Genomic DNA, 20,530 nt, shown 5'->3' with positions numbered 1-20,530 from the left:
ACAATTCTGTCACATTTTAAGCAATGTACAACCCTTTTGCAAATCGGATTTCGAGCTTGCAACGCGCGCGTACATACATATATACAAGAACAATGCTACGCTTCGTCTATACGCGTACTGATCCAAAGAATCGAACCAATCGGAAGTAAAAGTCGTGAAAATGAAAAAAAATTAAAAATCCGACGGGCGCTTACGACACACCTTTTTGTATTTTCATTTGTAATTTTGTGATCGGGATGATACTTGCGAAAACCACATCACTGTCCGCGCAATAAAGGTTCTCCGCAAACGATAGGTGCGATACACCCACTCGCTTACACACACTAGCGAGCGCACGTCGCTGTGTGTGTTCTTTGACTAAAAATTTTCCACTAGTAATTGCTTTGTGGAAGTAATTATTTTTATATATGTCGTTATGATTATCAATATGTAAACATATATGTTTCATTGTTGCATGATACAATGCAATATACTATGCAAGTGGGAAACGTAGATTTAAAAACGAATAGGGAAATATTATATTTATGTTTTATAAATGAGCCCTATTTTTATCTATAATTCACATTATTTTTGTTCTTATTCTAAATTTAATTATCACGAACAATATTAAAGATGCTAATAAATGACATTATATACACTATATTATGTGATATATAATAGTATATAATTTTTTCACATATATGCCTATAAATTTATGCGTTATATAATAAATGTTGTGCACGTTTGTGCACACACACACACACACACACGCGCGCGCGCGCGCGCGCGCGCGTGCATACAAAATTTATTAGTCTTTTAATTAATCTTGAATGAAAGTGATCGAGTTAAGATACGTTAGAAAATTTTTATATTTTCAAATTTTCAAAAAATGTTTAATGCTTTTAATTAATTTTAAAGCATAAAATATTCTTTAAAACTTTATGTGGAAAATCTATATCTTTATTTACTAAAAGCGTATTATACATATGCAGATATATATATACATAAATGAGTTTTTGATTTAAAGTACAAGCAAATTTTTTATTAATCCAATTATTCTTATTCCATTTTTAAAGACATTAAATTAATTGTGTAATTTATTTATAAATTCTAAAGTTTTTTCAAAATTAATTCTAACAGGATACAATATTATCCTAATATTAGCAATGAAACTTGGTTAAAATTATATACATTTATATAATTTGTACATTAATAAATATATAGATACTTAATATAATGCATTATTTTATTACTTGTTGATTTTAGTTTACGTTTCATTACAAAAATTTATTCATATTCAATTTAAATATTAAATCTTCAAGAATTTGTTTTGGGACTAAAATTAACATTGAAATTATAATCCCGAATGTTCGTATCAGGTTAGAGAATCCATTCATAAAAAATTAATAAATATACTAGTTGCTCTTTAAGCATTACTTTTCTCACAGATTTTACCCTCTTTTCGTTTAAAATATACCATGCCTAATACAATCAATGATATGAAGTCGTAGATTGTTTTACAATTTACTGCCGTGGCTACCGTCATTACTTTTATCCTTTTCATTTATTTACCATTACATTTTTTATTTCTCACTAAACTCGAGAGCGCTGTCGTTGCGCTTGTATCCTTTTGTTAATCTTTAGATGGTCCATCGTGTCTTTTTTTATTCACTCTTTTATTCAAAAACTTTTGGGAAAAGGTAAAAGATTCTTTTCAAGTGTTTTTATATATACGTAGAAATATATTTCAATATTATATTTCAATAAAGCCTTTGCGCTTTATAAAGTAGTATAGTCGGATATATAGGCTAACCTTTTTGGAATGAAAGACTTTTGTATAGCTTAATTTATTTACTTGTTTGATGTTTAAATAGGTAGGCTTAAATTTGATTTATTCATATTTTATTTTTATTAAATATATATTTTATACAAATAAGTGTTTATTATATTCTAATAAGTATACATTCTTTAATCGTACAAGAAATAAAATTATATTGTAATTATGATTTTTGTAAATATTATTTTTATCGAAATACGTAATTATAACTTTTAATAAATTTTATATAGAAACTATAATTAAACTATTATCACATGTAACTCTATTCATTCTACAAAATTTATTAAGCAAAAAATTTCCACATTTTATGATTCATTTTATCTTATATAGATATATTTTAATACAGAATAGAATAATCGCCAATAAAAAATACTAATTTCAAATGCACGATTAAAACATTTTATTACTATTGAATATTACTAATAATCGAAACTAATATATTGATTTAATTTAATAAAGTATTTATTTCTTCAAATATTTTCCTTATTAACATTAATAACATTTAATATTTTAATATAAATAAAGACATATATATGTTCCGTTTCACATTTATCCATTAAATATATTTATTTCTATTGTATAATTCTATTGTATATTCCTTAAATATAATAATTATGAACATTAATAATGTTTAATATTTTAATATAAATAAAGATATATACATGTTGCATTTTAGATTTATCTACTAATTTTAATTCTATGTTTATGTATTATAATACGACTTTTATTATATTTATATAATATACATATCATAGAAAATTGATTAAGTTGTCTGACTAAACTCAAATGTTGATTCGATTTTATGAAATAGATTAGCTGATTATATAAATGTGAACAATTTATTATTATATTCAATTTATTAGATATTTATTACATATGAATAAATAGATTGCATATTTTCTTAAAAATTAGCTTATAAATAAATATCTATTTTATGTGTAGATATTGATATTTTTTGTACATAAATGATTACGCCATTGTTGTTGTAGCATATGATAGCAGATATAAACTTATATGTTTAAAAATATTTTTTCTTTCTATGATAAAATGAATAAATAAGTGAAAAACGTTAGAAACCTTTTTTTTTTATATATATATATAAGAATTTTGTAAGTAAAAAATAATATTCGAGATTAAAAAATGTATGTAATTTTATGCATTTAATGCATTACACAAAGTTAAAACAAAGTAATAAAAGAAATGTGAATAATAAATGTGTTATTGAAGAAATTCTCATACTGCAATATAAAAGTCTGGAGTAACTTAAACTAGGAATTAAATAAAGATTGCTTTATTGGTCAGAAATGAAAACCTAATGTTTGTGTGAGACCATAGTCACAAATAACTTTTATATCTTAAAATTTTTCTCACCCGTGTGTCGCTACGTCATTTCCTCCATTCACTCTCTTATCCTAATTCGTGGTCCTGCTATTTTTCCAATTTAGGTTGTTTCGCAATACGGCGCCAATGTCATCTTCTAATTAACTGGGATAGAGAATTAGCATAGGTGATAGTAATCACATTGTAAAGTGAATAAATTTAACAATGTAATGCAAATTATAAATAAAATTAAAAAAAAAAAAGAGAATGCACATGTCAACATGAAAGTTTTTCAAGCTAATTCTACTTTAATAATATACACTAATTAATTCATTTATTAAACAATAATATAAGTATATATATAATCTATATTTGCTATTTATATATTATATATTAATATATTATAAAACTATATTATAAAATTATATTCTTTTTGTGTATGAAATGACGAATCATTAATAATTGAAATAACTATCTATATAACATATCGATTAGAGATTGATTGTTTAAAATTAGAAAATTATCGGAATAATAAAAATAAATTGTATTAATCTTAATATTGTGTATGATTTGGAAAAATGTAATAACCTTATTTAGTATAAAATGTTTTAAAACAAAATATTATCTCTTCTTTTTCTCAATTTATTTCAATATAATACACATCTGATTATATTGTTTCTACTATTTTTCATCCGATCTTCGTTGCAAAAATCAATGGCCTAATGTTGAATACAGCTCAACATTTGGATTAATAAATCAGTAAATCAGTAAATAGAGTAACTATTATTAGATAAATTTCAGTTTGCTTAATGCGCAGAGACAAAATACTTTTATTAGTAATACCATTATATTCATGAGATTATATAGACAATAAATAGTAGTTATATTAAATTATTAAACACGAAAACTTTGCACTAAAAATCTTTAATACAAACTTTTTATATAAAGGTATAATTTTTTTATTCTTAGTTTTAATTTTTGGATAATGGATATTCAAGTCAGGATCATTCAAGAGTCAGGATATTCGAATAGAATTTCAATATATTTTATATTTATATAAAAATCTTTAAAGTATAAATATAATATTTGTACATCTTTGCTATATATTACCATAGCTAATATTAATATATATACAAGTCGTAAAGTTTTTGTCCATCTAGTATTCGAAAATATATCACTCTTATTGAAAATATATTTTCATATATCTAACATTTTTCAATAGAAAATGTGTATATGCATATGATTACACACAGCTACCAAATTATTAAAATTTTTTTAAACAATTTCGTGCATTCATATTCACATTATTTCATGTTTGATTCGTGTTTTTATATTTTAAAATTATTTGAAATCAATTTTATATTATTTAATTGCAAAAAATAAACATGATTTCATATGATCTATAATGAATAGAGAATTAATTATTTTGCATTGAAATTTAGTATTAATAATTATCTATGATATATTATTAACAAAAGATATAAAATATATGACTGAATGAAGATATTCAATAAACTAAAGCAGTTCAAATATAAAAATATATTTATATTTTAATACGAAATTTATATACATTATATTTTATCAATAAAAATATAAATTTACGAAAAATTCATGGTTTTATTAATTTTTGTATTTAATAAATATAAATTAAAGCGATTTTCAGATAAATGTATTCATATTTATTATTATATATTAATAAATTTACTTTTATGAAATTAATCTGAATATGTTTCATATATTAGATTTGCTGTTTTATTATTTAAACAAATACATTATTTAAATAAAAATATTTATAATATTTTTAATAATTATTGGAAGGAAAAACGAGTCATCTCAATTTTAACCAATTTTTTAGAATTTGCATTTTGTTTCATAAGTAAAATATGTTTCTTGTATCATTTATGTGCTTATCCTTTATTGAAAATAGATTAATCGTACAGACGTGTATCAACAAAAACGTAATCACAAGTACTAAAAACTACTAAGTGCAAAATCAATACCTGATAATAAAAACTCTGTATATTTATGTTAAATATAAGCTAAATACAAACAGCTTATCATAAACGAATATTCGCATTTATTTTGCAATCTACCCAGAGTTAGTTATGCGCGATTACAATTTGATTCAGTTTTTCATTTGTCCATTAAAAAACATTCCATATTACACCAATGTAAAGTATTTTATTATTGTTTTATTGTTATAAATAATTTTACTGAAATAATTACATTAATTAATAAATGGTAGGTTAATGAATATTATAAATATTAGAATTTTGCACAATTTTTAAATATTTATATTTAACAAAAATATTTGTTTTCACGAGTTTAAAAAGTCATTAAATCATTTTATAAATGGTATTTTTTAAGATTTAAAAATATATTAACGATATGGATTTAAGTAGTTTTAAATATATTTATATTGTATATTTATGTTTATATTTGTTTATCTATTTAAATATATGTATATAACGTATAATTTATATATGTTTCTTGCACCATTTATGTCCTTATCCTTTATTGAAAAGAGATTAATCATTCACACGTGTAATATAATTATAATATGAATTATATAAAAAATAATATGAAAAAATATATCGATAATAGGAATTTGTCAGATTTATAAATAATGTTAGTTCGTTAACCATATATGATGTAATATTAATTAATATTAATCGATCACTAAATATATAATCCAATTGATTGTGTTAATATTACAAATAAATTAATTATATCTGTTACAATAATATTATACACTAAATTTGAACTAAATTTAAAGCAGCAGAAAAAATTGTTCAATTTTTTTTCTGGTACTTAGCTGATATTTAAGCTCAACAAAACAAGAAAAAGCATCTGCTTCCTCACTGTTTTCATACAAATATTAATTAGTCATTGAGTAAACTCGTGTTAATACCTATACTGCAGCTTCATTACGAAAGTGTAAAGACAAAAAGTTAAGAAAGTATAAAAAGTGTCATAAAAAAGATGATGATGAGTAATGCTGTACGTAGATCATCTAAAGTTGTAAAAAAGATATTTTTGTGGAATAGATAAAAGGTACGTTTATAAAGAAGCTAGATTCCATTTTCTATATAAAGAATAATTGAAAAATTAATGTAAATTAACGAAAAATTATTTTTAATATTAAAAAATTTATTTTCAAAAATAAAAAATACTTATTGAGTTTTAATTTAGACTAAACTAGTAGTTTTATTTTTAAAATATTTTATAACGGCTAATGAACCGTAAATATAAAAATCTGTATTTTTTGTTAATAATATGATTAATCAATTTTAGATAACAATCAAGTCATTGATCAATACTTTCAATCCAAAGATTTAAGTATAAGTGGCAATTCAATTGTTATAATAATTACATTAAAAATTTACAACTAAATATAATGTATACGTATACAATAAGATATTATAAATAATAATTGTACAGCTTATATTTCATATTTTTAGTATCAATACTTTAAAAATATGATTTAATATCCTATAAATCTGTCAAATATAAATATAGTACATAAGAAAAGTAATTTGTTTAATTTATCTTTTGTAATACTTTTGTCATCATAATTTTACTAATCGATAAACATTTATAATTTTAATAGAAAATTATTTATATTATGATTGAAAATCTTATTTTTATATATAAGTATATTGATAGTTTATTATTTATTTAAAGGGTATGATTTTATAATTCGTTAGTTATGTGTCATTGTATCCGCTAGAGTTCTTATAAAGTATGTTATTTTTACTAAATTTTTAAAAGTTTATATCTAAATTAAATTTCATAAATTTTTAATTAATTTTTAATGCATATAGTTTGTAAATAAAGAAAACCATCATAAAGTCTCCTTACTTTTCATAAATTATCTAAAATACAATAAATTAATATAATATTTCAAAATTAAATGTAATTTTAGGAATAGTATCATTTAATAAAATTTGTTTTTTGTTCAGTGTACAATACATATACATATATATATATATATATATATATATGTACACTGGACAAAAACAATTTATTTACACACACACACACACACACGCACGCGCGCACACACACACACACACACACACACACACACAAACACTCTTATATGTATAGAAAAAGATGGTTAGGAACGATATATTCAATTGATAAAATAATCCAATGAAAACAATTTTTTAATCTGCATCTTTTATATTTGTATAGAATAACATTAATAGAATAAAATTTTTTTAATTATTTATATTCACTCCGAATGTGAAAAATGTGAATTTGGTATTATGAAAATAGAGTAAAACGTGTTTAGATTTTAAAAAACGTAGCAATTTGCATTATTTATATTCTTACATAATTTAAATTAATTAAAATGTAATATTGATATAAATTTGACGGCACGTACATTATATAATTAATATATCTGATAACTGAAAGTATTTAAAAAATTTATAAATGTTTTATAAAAATGCAAAAATTACAATTATATTGTATTAATAAGCATATTAATGTGAATAATAAATAAAGAAGAAAAATTTAATTTCAATGTTTGATATTGGTATTTTTTGTTCAACTTTAACGATTATCTAGTCTATATCGACAATTATAGCTCAACAATCAGAGCATTTTTCTGTCATACGGCGATCCAGTTAACACACAGCGAGCACTTTACTTAATGTAAAACTAAGCGACGTGAATTCTCAGTCGTGATTAATTAAATATATTTTAAGATCAACATCCGATGGCGAGGAGACTGATGCTTTACTCGTCGACGTCGTTCAGACATTTTGACGCGCGAATCGTCGGCTTTCATTTAAATAAATGGACCTATCCACTGCTCTTTGACTCTTGTGAGAATTAAAGACATTGAAGAACGCATAAAGCAGAACAAAAAGAAAAGAACACGTAGGAAAATAATAACGACGAGTATATAAGTATTTTGAGTTCGTCTCCAGTGTATTAAGCTGACGTCTTTTACGTTTTCTTTCTGGTGCTGCGCGAATATTAATCGCTGCGCATCAGGTCTTACCGACCTTTTCACGTCCTCTCACAAGTAAAAAAGACGACATGAGTGTTTGTTTAGGTTGAAAGCTATATTGAACGAGGGCTTTCAAATGGATTTTATTTATGGGTCGCCAAGTAGGGAAATACTTGCTTCCCGTTTCACTGTACTTTTTCATGCCTTCAATCCTCGATTTCACTCCCCTTCGCATTCATTTGATATATCGTTCATGTTGGCTTTTCCTCAAGACAATTATTATTCCAATAACTATATTACTTTCAATATTTGTATATAATATGGTAATCATTATTTAGAGAATTAACTTTAATCTAAACTTATATCTCGTTGATCAGATAAATAAAATTGAATCAGAAATTTTTTAAGTATTAGTATACGAATAGTTTTCGTTCAGAAATTCTTAATATTTTTAGCATATTTATGTTTATTTATGTTACTTTCTAAAATTTAACGTTTATAGATGCATAAAATTTACTATACGAAACTTGAACATTTTATTGCTATTTAAAATAAAATAGTTATAAGTAATATAAGATAGTTTTTAAGTAGGATGAATTCTTGGAATACATATTAATATTTATATTAATATGTACATATATATATATATATATATATATATTTATAAAACTCATTTTGAAACTATTTTGTTATTCGGATCTGCTATTCAAAAATAGCATTTAACAAATGTATGTTTGAATAGTGCATATGTGTTAAGATTAATTATTCAATTGTGTTTGAATTAGTATTTTAAGGTAATGAGGTGCGAAATATTTAATCTGGTAAAAATTATTAATTTCAAAACATTTTGAATTAATAAAGAATTTCCGAGGTATAAAAAGTATGCACATTCGCAAACAAAATAATACGAATATTATTTCAGAGTATGTAACGTACAAGCATTTTTCAAATATTTTTTTCATTTTACAATAGTCCTCTGAATATAAGCATTACGCTATATGCGAAAAATATAAAATAAATATAAAATGAATTATACGATTTGATGTATATAGAGTTTGATTCGACTTTTTAGAGTGCTTAATATTGGTATTTTTTTTTGTAATTTAATAATTTTTAATTTACAATTTCCATCAATTGTTTCGACATTATTTATTTCACAAACATGAATAATTCATTTTAACTCAAATAAAATGAATAATGTAATCTTATATTTGTAATTTATTTTTCGAATAAAATATTATTATTTATGTTATATTAGCCATTATTTATTTAAAAATTTTTTTAACTTGTTAATACGCTGATTAGTTGTTAAGTTTAAAGTACTTATTAGATTTTCTTTAGTATGAAAGTATTTCATTGTTTAAATTCAATATAGTAATTTTATCGAAATATAGTGTACTAACTCTATATAAAGTTTGTTCATCTCAGAATATAATTTCTATACCAGTAAAAAGTTTAAATAATTATAAACTTTACTTATATGAAAAACTAATGACAAAAACTTTCAATCTTTTTTAGTTTGCAATATAAAATATATTTTAAGAAGTAATTAATATTAACGATTTGATTATTACTATTAATTTCACAAGTTGCTTAATGTACATTTTTCATATTAATAAAACGTTTATTTAATAATTTTTTGTAAATAATATTCAATATATTTATATATATATATATATTTTTTTTTTCCTACATAAGAATTATAAAAATTTTTTTTCTTTATAGAAATTATGAAAGGTTATTTTCGACTATGTACGAAAAAGTTATTTCAATAGGGATATTGGAAATATAGAATTAACGAGTTTACTTGCTTCTGTTGTAGGTGTAGAGATTATTACATCGTCAAAAAGACTATTATGCGACACGAAATAATCATCAGATAGAAAAAAAATGACTGCGCACGATTCAGCGACGTGGCTGTCCAGAATAGTCGCTTTCGTCATTTTCATCAATGGTAAGTAGATAAATATGATTATATCCATTACCAACTAATGGATGATATGTAACCATACGAGATATATAATTTCAATAAACTTTAATACTATAACAGTGGAATGGGAATAAAATTCACTTGAGAAAAAATTTTTTTTTTATGTACTTCAGTATAAGATTATTTTTTACGTGATTGTTTATTTAAAAAAATAATATTTAAGGTTATTAAATAGTTAAAAGATTTTAATACACAAGTTTTTAAAGTACTTTTTATCTTTAATTACTGTAATTTAATATCTGCTAATTACTCGAGATCGTTAAGTTGGATCTTATAGAAGAATAGAAAGCAGTGGTTAAGTACTCGAACTCCTGTCGCAAGTAGGCTTTGATAAAGTAGTAATTGCATAGAATTGCATAATGGCTATATGCAGTTAATGAAATGTAAAAGTATATACAGGTTTATGGAGTTGGTATATTTTTGTTATAATTTAATGATATTTTAAAAGGAATAAAATTAGAAGATTTATTAAAAGGTATGAATAACACGAGAAAAATCATCTAACGATTATTTTAAGAAATTAATTTTTAATTAAATTAAAATAACTATCGTTATAATTTATATTTTTAATATACACTTATTCTATTATCTATATAATATTGCAATTCTGTGTAGGAATTATAAGAAATTTTAAACTTAATTCTATAATTCTATAAGTATTTTTAAATTCAAGATTTTATTAAAAAAAGAAATCAATTACATATTTTGCAGATGCGGTAATTTAATTATGCTATAAGTATACCGTATTTATCTTAAAAATATTTAATTTCATATTTGTAAACTACAATATCTCATATATAATTAGTATTTTATATTATATTAGCGTTTATTGAATTGCTTTAATACAATTAAGTTTTAAAAGTAATTAAGATCTGAAAAAAATATTTTTCTTATTATGTACTCTTTCTACTGTAGTAAAATATTTTTATTTAAACTACTTATTATTATTAAAATAAAATATACTTATTTTATTTACTTATTAATCTCAATATCCAAGAAAGATATGTAAAATTAATTGTATTGTAAGATAAAATACTTTCTATTATTTATACCAATAATAACTTAAAATCAATAGTTTTCGTTATAATTTCGTAAAGTATATTTTATTATTAATCTTATACTTTATTTCATATTAGCTAAAAGATATAAAATAACATTAATAAAACTCCACGATTTAGTTTTTAATAAAACTTTATTCATAATAGAGATTTTATTTGAGAAAAAAAATATTTTAATTGCTTTGAAAGGTATTTTTGACCAAAACAAGTTTAAATAAATAAATAATGCAGGAGTTATATATTACAATATATTTCAATTGTTTGAAAACTTTATTGTAGATTAAAATAAACTTCTATAAATCAAAATTTTATATACATATATAATGTGCGAATTTCATATGTTATTTGGTAATAAAAGTTTTAGATTTGAAGCGAGAGCGTAAAAGATTTTTGCTTGATTGTAGCTTAGTCCCTCACATTGAAAAAGACGCCTTCAGTACAGTTGGTTCTGCATAGATTTGTACCGACACCTTAAAAAGGGCCAATTGTTTTTTTCTTGAGAGTCGAGCCCTCCCACTCAATTGAAATCCGATGCATCGAATGTCCCCCAATTTATACATTCGAATAAATTTGAAGTGCATTCACGACCCTGTTCTTCTCTCCCTCTTTTTTGTCTGCCCTTTCCCTTCGCCGCTATTTATTCACGTCGATGGAGTCGATGTATCATATGGGGCTGCTCACGTGCACGAGGCAGAAGGAAAATAAACGCCTCGCGTCGGGCTTGAATGTCCCCAATGCAAGTCAATCTGTAAATATATTTATAGAACTCTTTTTATATAATAAAATTGAAATTCAATACACATTATATGGTATATATATATATATATATATATATATATACACACGTGTTTATTGAAATTTTATAATCGTAAATTAAATTATTTTTTTAATTCATAATCAATATTCGTTTTTGCTATTACCTCTTATTTTGAAATTAATATGGCAATTATTTGGTAACGATTGCCACTTTAATCTTAATATGTATTTTGTTAGATCTGATTTTACTCTTGTTTTGGCTTCTTCTATACTAGAGGTTCGATTTTTATTTTATTTCTACCTCGCACGCTATGGTGCTTATACCAAGAGTGCGTTTGTTCGATAAATCGGTTGTGCTAAATCAAAGCCGACTTAGGTAAATCGCAGGTCGTTTATCAGTAAATGATTTTGTGATCTAGTATAGATATATGACAAACCAGAGGCTCTGATTTATTTATGACACCAGTTTTAATTTAAAAATTTCTTGATGTAGCACCCCGATTCTCGTTTTCCTCACACGCGCGCACACGCACACACACCTGTAACGATAAATAAGTAGATTAAATTGGATAAGCTACTTATAGTTTATTCAATGCTCTTGAAGTGGACTCGCCAAATGCATTATTATCGTGTAGCAATAGTTGTTATTTCTAATGTTATTTGATGGGATGCTAATGGGTTTGCTTAATAATTTGGAATAATTATTGTTCTTTTAATGAATAATAGAAGAGAGAGCTTTATTTTCAAAATAAATGAAAAGAAAGAAACGGAGTTTTATATTTGCAATTTATGCAATTTCTATATGTAATATAAGTAATGCGTATTTCAGGACAGTTTTATGGTAATAGTGACAAATATATGAATTTTCAACTCTGCAAAAGTAACAGAATTTCTATTATGCAACATAGCTGTACGAATATATGTTTATTTTGAATATATGTTTATAAATTCATTCGCAATAAACTTTTTTATATTTCCATTATTGTGAATTTCAATTTATTAATTATTTTTCAAATTTAATTATTTGTTAAATTAATTATTATAACAATTTATCTTCATTTTATAATAATAATTTATTAAAGACAAAGTTAAAAACACTTTTCAAGCATATGATAATATGACACATACTTCCATTACTATTTTTTATTTAAATTGTATTTAAACAAGCTACTATTTCACCTTCATCAAATATTATTTCCAAGTATATAAATTAGTTCAAGGATATAAAACGTAATTGCTTTTATCATTAGCTGGTATATACTTTGCCTCTATCATATAATATATGATAGAAGAAAAGAGAAAGAAGTCCTAACTAAAATCCTAAATAAAAATGATCAAATGTAATTCAACTAGAACCTCGTTTACATTGACCTTATAACTTATCAAAAATATGAATTTATTTTCGTGTAAATTAAAAAGATCATGACCGTTATTGCGTAAGTACCCGGCATTATTAGAATTTAATTCGCTGCAAATTGTTAACACAGTAGGTGGCGATCGTAAATTATTTGCAATTGAATGCATCCATTCGGACTTTTCCCCTTTACATATCTATTTTTATTTTTTATTTTTTTAAAGAAAACGTATGATATAATACAATTATGATTGGAAATTAATTAATTTTTCACGATAATCTTTTTTATAAATTGTTTTGAATTTGAGGAAAGCATTTAAAATTTTATGTAATTAGAAATTTGAGAAAAGTATTTAACAGTTTACGGAATTAGCAAATATTAGTTTCTCTTATTTAAATACAAGATTACTAAACTATTTTATAATAATGTTTTACACATCTTTATTTCAATAATTATTCAATTAAAAACGCGTTTAACAATATTATTTAATTTAACATTTAATAATAATATTGTAATACTGATTGTTGTTAGTAAATGTACACAAATTACTCACAAATAATTTGTATGGTTTTGTGGATGAAAATGTTTTATTTTGTACTCATTAATCTATAAACGACATAAACAATATAATTGAGAATATCAAAGCCTGTTTATTAAATTATTTTTATTCGACAACTCAATGAAAACATCAATTTAATACAAATGAATCAACGTGAATTGAAATAGAAATTCTTTTCCGGTACATTTTTATCGTGTTTGCATTTCAATTAATAAATTTAAATATATGCTTCTATATATATATATATATGTATATATATATATATATATATATATATATATATATATATATATATATATATATATATATATATAAATATATATATATATTGGCTTCATAAAAGCAATTTAAAAAGTTAGAAACCTTATAATGCCAAGTTATGAATTAAATACTTTAGTTGTTTGATAAATAAAATTGAAATGTATTTGTTATGATGAATATATTTATTATCAATATGCGACTATTATAATCAACATGAATTATAATTATGTTTATATATTACACAGTTATATAGAAAGGATTAGGTAATAAAAGTTTAAAAAATATAATGGTTAACACAATGGTTAACAGATGTAAGGTAAAATAAAATAATAATATAATTTAATTATACAGCTCGAAAATAATTCAATTATTAAAAACATTGATTTTTTAAATAAAATTTTTGGTTAGAAATATAAGAGTTGTTGAAAATCTAGATTTTCATTTCTATAATTCTATAATTAAACTATAAATATAAATTCAGATTAAAAATGTATTCTTAAGATATTTCACCAAGCATAAGAAGGATAATAGCCTCATTATTTTCAAGACTTGGATACATTAGTATTATGGGCAAAATTAACTGAAATCTGCTTGTATTTTTACGCTACATTTCCTAAAATATAAAAAATAAGCTAAATTGTAATCGCTCACTGAATATAATTATTGTAGAAAATCATAAAAGTCTGTTTCAAACATTTATAAAAATTGAATTTCATGAATTTAATATACAATAATCATTAATTATAAATTATATTATTATTTATTATTAATTATAATTTATTATTATTAATGATAAAATTAAATTCAAAATAAAGAAATATATATATATATATATATCTGTTGATTATATGTGATCTATAAGAATGTCAATTAAATAATAGAATGAATAATACTTTAACTATTATAGAAGTATAATATTTATTTACTTGAATTTAATGTCGTTATTAATATTTTTAATTAAATATTTTCCCCAAGATTATTTGAAAACTTGAAATTTATCTTTATATTATGTTAATAATTTTTTAATATTTAATGGTTCGTTAATGTGATTTATTTTAGAGAAGTAGATTATTTCTTTATAAAGTGTATTACAAATTAAAAGGATCTTAAATTTAATTCTATTGAATACTAATATAATTGAATCACATAATATAAAAATTCTAATCAAATATAATCTGTAAATGTATCAAAGCAAAAAATTTACATAATTTTAAATATAAATCGATTTATCGTTGACTTTTACGTTGGAAATTTTAATATAATAATTTTTATTCGACTATTCATCCATTTAATTATCTCTTTTACGACATGTCAATTTAATCTTTGGAATAATATTAAAAAACTCGTACATAATAAGTATAAATAAGCTTCATTTATAATATAATATTTTATTGGAAATTTGACAACTTATTATAAGATATAAAATTTAAACTAGATTTACAATCCGTAAATTGTGTTGAAGATGTAATATACAAACTGGCAACTAAATTGAATGACATTTATCTGGAAAGAATTTAAATAATAATTAAAATAAAGATTTTAAATTATAAAACTTTTTTTTAGTTATTATAATATTACAAAGCATTTTAACTCAAACAAAACCTATTATTTACTTTTTATTTACGAAAGCATATTTGTTTTCGTTATTCCCTTAATTCATAATTCTTTATATTTATCTGATCTGCAATATTATTCTGTATTAGATTTTCATTGCTTTTATCGCGATTAGTTGTAAGAGATAAACGATAAAATAATTTATCATTTGTTTTTAATATAATTTTATGGCTGTCTATTTTTAATATCATGTATAATATTTTATTTATTATTAAAAATGTATTTATCGTTATTGAAAATGTTGCTGTTAGCTTAAAAAACTTGTTGAGACAAGTCTTTAACGAACTTAATTATTAAAGACACTACTTACTTATGGGTATGTACACAGACGTATTTGATTCCGCATATTCAAACAAAATTGAGAGAGAAGATTAACGTGTAATTATATCGCAGGTTTCGCTTTCGACATCTAACTCGTAACTACGAGAGACTCGAACTATGACAAATGATGCTTGCGTGCATGAAGCCTATGCATTCATTTCCTAACTTCGCCCTGTCAATGTTGATATGATTTCTATTAGAATCAGATGTTAGATGCCTCCTTCGTTCTTTCTATTGAAATTATAATTACTATTTCCATCTTATATAGTCTAATCGCTATTACTTAGGAATAGCCTAATGCCGCTGAAAAATCTAATACCATGGAGTTGCTGTTTTTTTTTTTGTGTATGGATCAGACAATTGCAATGATGAGAAGATTGATCACTAGGAATAAAATAATATTAAAATTTATTTTAATCCATTATTGAAATAATAATATTAGTGTATGTAGGAATAAGCTAGCGATATATCATAATTGTCTATAAATATTAAACCATGGAATTTACATATTAATTCAAAATATTATGCTCTTCTAAATTAAAGAATACATTAAAGAATATGAGAAATAAATTTATCAATATTATCTTAGGAATTATTTCCATAATTATTCATAAGGCTTATGTCAAACGGAAATGAAAACATCTTCACACTCGTGCTCGAGCCTGTTTATAAAGACAATGGTATCCTTTATCGAAGAGCTCGAGCGTGATATCATTATAGGCACAATTCTGAAAGCGCTGTTCGAATGTCGACGTGTACATTTATTCAAGTCATGAAGCGACCAATGAGCGGCAGTCTTCATTGGAGTATTATCAATTACTAGGGAATTCTAGGGAACAACAGATTTGAAGTTGCAATCTACGGGTAAGAAACAAACTATTTTAATGGTTCCAGCAAGATACTCCAACGCTAAATCAGATGCAAGAGACGAGTATTGCCGAAGAGTGACGAGCTTGGACGTAAATACCGTTGAAATGGAATGTAGGACTTGTTATTCGACATACGCGTGTAACAATTATTTGAGAGTATTCTTGCGGAAATGATGGTAGGTGTAACAGTAGTTGTGATGGATTCTCACTGTATTGGGCGATAACGATAAGGATATTGAAAACAATACTGATGTTATCATGAGATACTAAGGGTTGAGTTATTTTATTCATACGTGTTTAATTATAAATCTTTTTCTTTTAGAGAATAGTAAAAGCATTTGAAAAGAGAATATGTTATAAAAGTACTATTATTTCTAAAACATAGTTATTATTAATTTTATATCTTGTACGAGCTCTTTGGGCTGTATGAACGCTAGATTATCTAACAAATTATGTAAAATATATTTATTTTCGTCTATTAAATAAAAAGATATTACAATTTGATTGATTAAAATACAATTAATTATAAATATCATTAGTTATATGATATAAGATATATCAATTGGCCTGCGTAATATTTTGTATAATAACAAGATTGACAAGATGGGAAAAATAGTGGTATTGGTGAGCTAAGGAAGTTAGTATAGAATTTTCAAAAACATCTAGAATCAAGGATTACATTATTACTACATAAGATTAGGAATAAAGCTTGTTGTACGAGATAAATTTGACGATAGCAAAGTTGGTACTTTATTAAATTAACGGGCAATTAAATACCAAAGTGAAATCTCTAAACAATTTGAAGTAGTTGGTATCCTGTAGGACATAAAAATAGTAATGAACTAAAACTAAAGTGGAAAATGTAACAAAAGCTACTGAATACAAAAGCTACAAAATATTTTCCAATTAAAAGTTTATGTTGATCTTGATGAAGATAGAAAATAATTGCAAAATTGTTACGTAATGAATAAATTTAAACACCCTAATAAAATAGTAAATGACAGAAGCGTAATACATCTTAGGATATTATGAAAGTCATTACATTTGATATTTAAACATAATAATAATGAGTAAACAATTTTTTTTGTTTTAATTTACTTATTGTTCTATATCAAATAACATATATTTTATTTTATATAATAACAGTTGCACACATTTATCGAGTTCAAAAGTAAATCGAATAAAAAGATATTAGAAGGATTAAGATTTAGGATAAAAGAAAGTCAAAGAAGTTAATATTATTATAGTTGATAAAGCAGTTAAGAATATAGGTAGAATAAGAAATAAAAAATAATATATACGGGCTTAGTAGGAAAATTTAAGAAGGATTTTAATATAAAACCGAGTTTCATAATAGTGTATATACTATAATGAAATATCATAAACCGATAAGGATTACTACAATGCATTGAACCTCGTGTTATTTAACCTCTTGATTTTCAATATCAGCTAACAAACAATTAGGATAATCATCATTATTAGTTAATTCATAGAATTGGATTTGATGTATTTAGACTACGAAGCCAGATTATATATTACATTGACAAAGCATATTTTCTATCTAATTTTAATATTTTTTTTTAATGTAATTATAAAGTTGAATAAGGAAATTGAATCAATTAGAATTAAAGTGAAAATCGACGACTTGACAAAAGAATGAATAAATATCAAATACATTTAGTTGTATGTCAAAAATATAGCTTTCTTAGTTGTATTTTTCCGAAATATTTATTTATTTAATTAAACGATATATTTTTATTAATATTTTTACTTGAATCGGCCCTTTTTAAATTACTTAAAATAATTTTTAGTATAATTTAATAACATTTAAGAGGAATTATTTCTTTTTCATTCGTGACATTCATATATGTTCATCGAATTATTACGCGGATTGTTTCTTTAGCAATAAATTAAAGACTTAAAAAAAACTTAGGTAAAACCTTCAGTATTAAATACACATCATAAATATATAAACAATAATTGTATAAAAGATGTCATCCTTGTTTAAGCAGGGTATAATCGTAATTCATGATCCATAATATAATTATTATTTAAATAAAATACATTAAATATTCTCTTGCAATTATAGTTCACCAAGAAATAGTATAAATTTAAAAGTTAATAGCAATTTAGAAGAATTTTAAAAGTTATTTTTAAAACTATCGAGATGTTATTATTCAATACAAATACAATGATCTATAATAAATTGATTAAAGTATTAGTAATTTACAAATCAATTATAAATTGATGTATAGAATAGAATATATACAGACATGTATAAATATAAATACAAATATAAACTTTTCATTGAAATGTAAATTGAATCGTAAGAATAACTACCAAACGAGTCAGGAGTATTTAAAATATTAAGATTTATTTCGGCCGTCTTTGGGTTTTACAGAATTTGAAATTTAATAGAAATAGGAATCGTAATGCATAGGATCGAAATTACCTACATAATCTGTGTTGACTTTATCACCCGTATCATCTTGAAGCCCTTAATGGACCGTTGTACTTTAATCTAGCCAACTTGTGATGAATAGTCGAAAGGTATTTCTTTTTGTCGTCCTATGTTGTACTTCTTATGCTGATCAGCTACCCGCAAAATTTTCGCCTTCGTCTCATCGCTTATGGATTTATTTTCACGATCTATTAAAGCGCTTGTAGATTTGTGAGAATTATTATACTTTAACTTTTTTTTGAAACTGTGCATGTATTAATCCATGTCTTCAGATAAATAGGTGAGTTGGGGAAAGGCTGATTATCGAAATGCGGCTGGTTTATACTAGGTAATCGATTTAACCTACTTCCTCTGATCTTTTAAGTGATTCGAATTCAAAAAGATGGAAAAATCTGCGTCGAAAATGTAATAAATGCTTGCCAATTGCTTTTAATTCATTCACACAATGAATTACTAATTCTGTAGTGGTTATCGTATCGTCATCACACACACACACACACACACACACACACGCACACATATATATGTATATATATTTTTCTTCTTTATTTAGTTCATCGTTTGTGCCCTATTTTTATGATTTCTTTTCCATTTTCTAAATGCTGAAATATTATTATTAAAATATTATTTCAATCGGATATTTAAAGAATTATAATTGTTATCTATATAATAAATATAATAAAGTTAAAGAAATACGAATAATTATAATATTATCTGTTAGATGGTATTTTTTTTTTTTTAATTTTACCATTTGAATGATTTTTGATATATTTATTAATAAAGAAAAAAAATTATATACTACGCTATTTGATGTTTTTATTACAATTTTTTAAAGAATTTGTTCGGTTATAAATAATTAACGTAATATTAATTTTATTACAATGCAACGCAATAATTAAAATAGGATTACAATTAATGAAGAGTTTACATATAATATTCTGTTTATTCACATATTCACATTTGTATTTTAAATAAATTGGAAATGATAATTTAATATAAATTTTTCATTTTCACACAATAGTAATACAATTATCAACTTGCTGTTTTAATGGATGTAAGAAAAGCAATTTATGAACAAAAATTAGATTGGTTATAATTAAAAGTGGAAAACAATTTAGCTCTTTTTCATCCTGGTTTTCGCAATGACGCTGGCGCGAAACAGGCTATTGAGGTAATACGCTAATGGC

At 23.4% G+C, this 20,530-nt stretch overlaps 1 protein-coding gene across 4 annotated transcripts in view; it reads left to right on the top strand.

Moving 5' to 3' along the window:
* The first annotated feature begins 9,929 nt into the window (after positions 1 to 9,929).
* The window catches only part of LOC105367499 (T-lymphocyte activation antigen CD86), a 423,881-nt gene continuing 413,280 nt past the window's right edge, over positions 9,930 to 20,530 (top strand). For all 4 annotated transcript variants that reach the window (XM_011506238.1, XM_011506237.1, XM_011506236.1 and 1 more), the window contains exon 1: positions 9,930 to 10,053. In XM_011506238.1, coding sequence (XP_011504540.1) covers positions 9,990 to 10,053 — 64 coding nt within the window. In that variant the 5' untranslated portion in view covers positions 9,930 to 9,989. The remainder of the gene's footprint in view (positions 10,054 to 20,530) is intronic.

Source organism: Ceratosolen solmsi, unplaced genomic scaffold (genome assembly GCF_000503995.2).
Source record: "Ceratosolen solmsi marchali unplaced genomic scaffold, CerSol_1.0 scaffold7, whole genome shotgun sequence".
NCBI lineage: Eukaryota > Metazoa > Arthropoda > Insecta > Hymenoptera > Agaonidae > Ceratosolen > Ceratosolen solmsi.
Note: the sequence above shows the minus strand (reverse complement) of the source record. Positions and strands in the feature narration are given on the sequence as shown.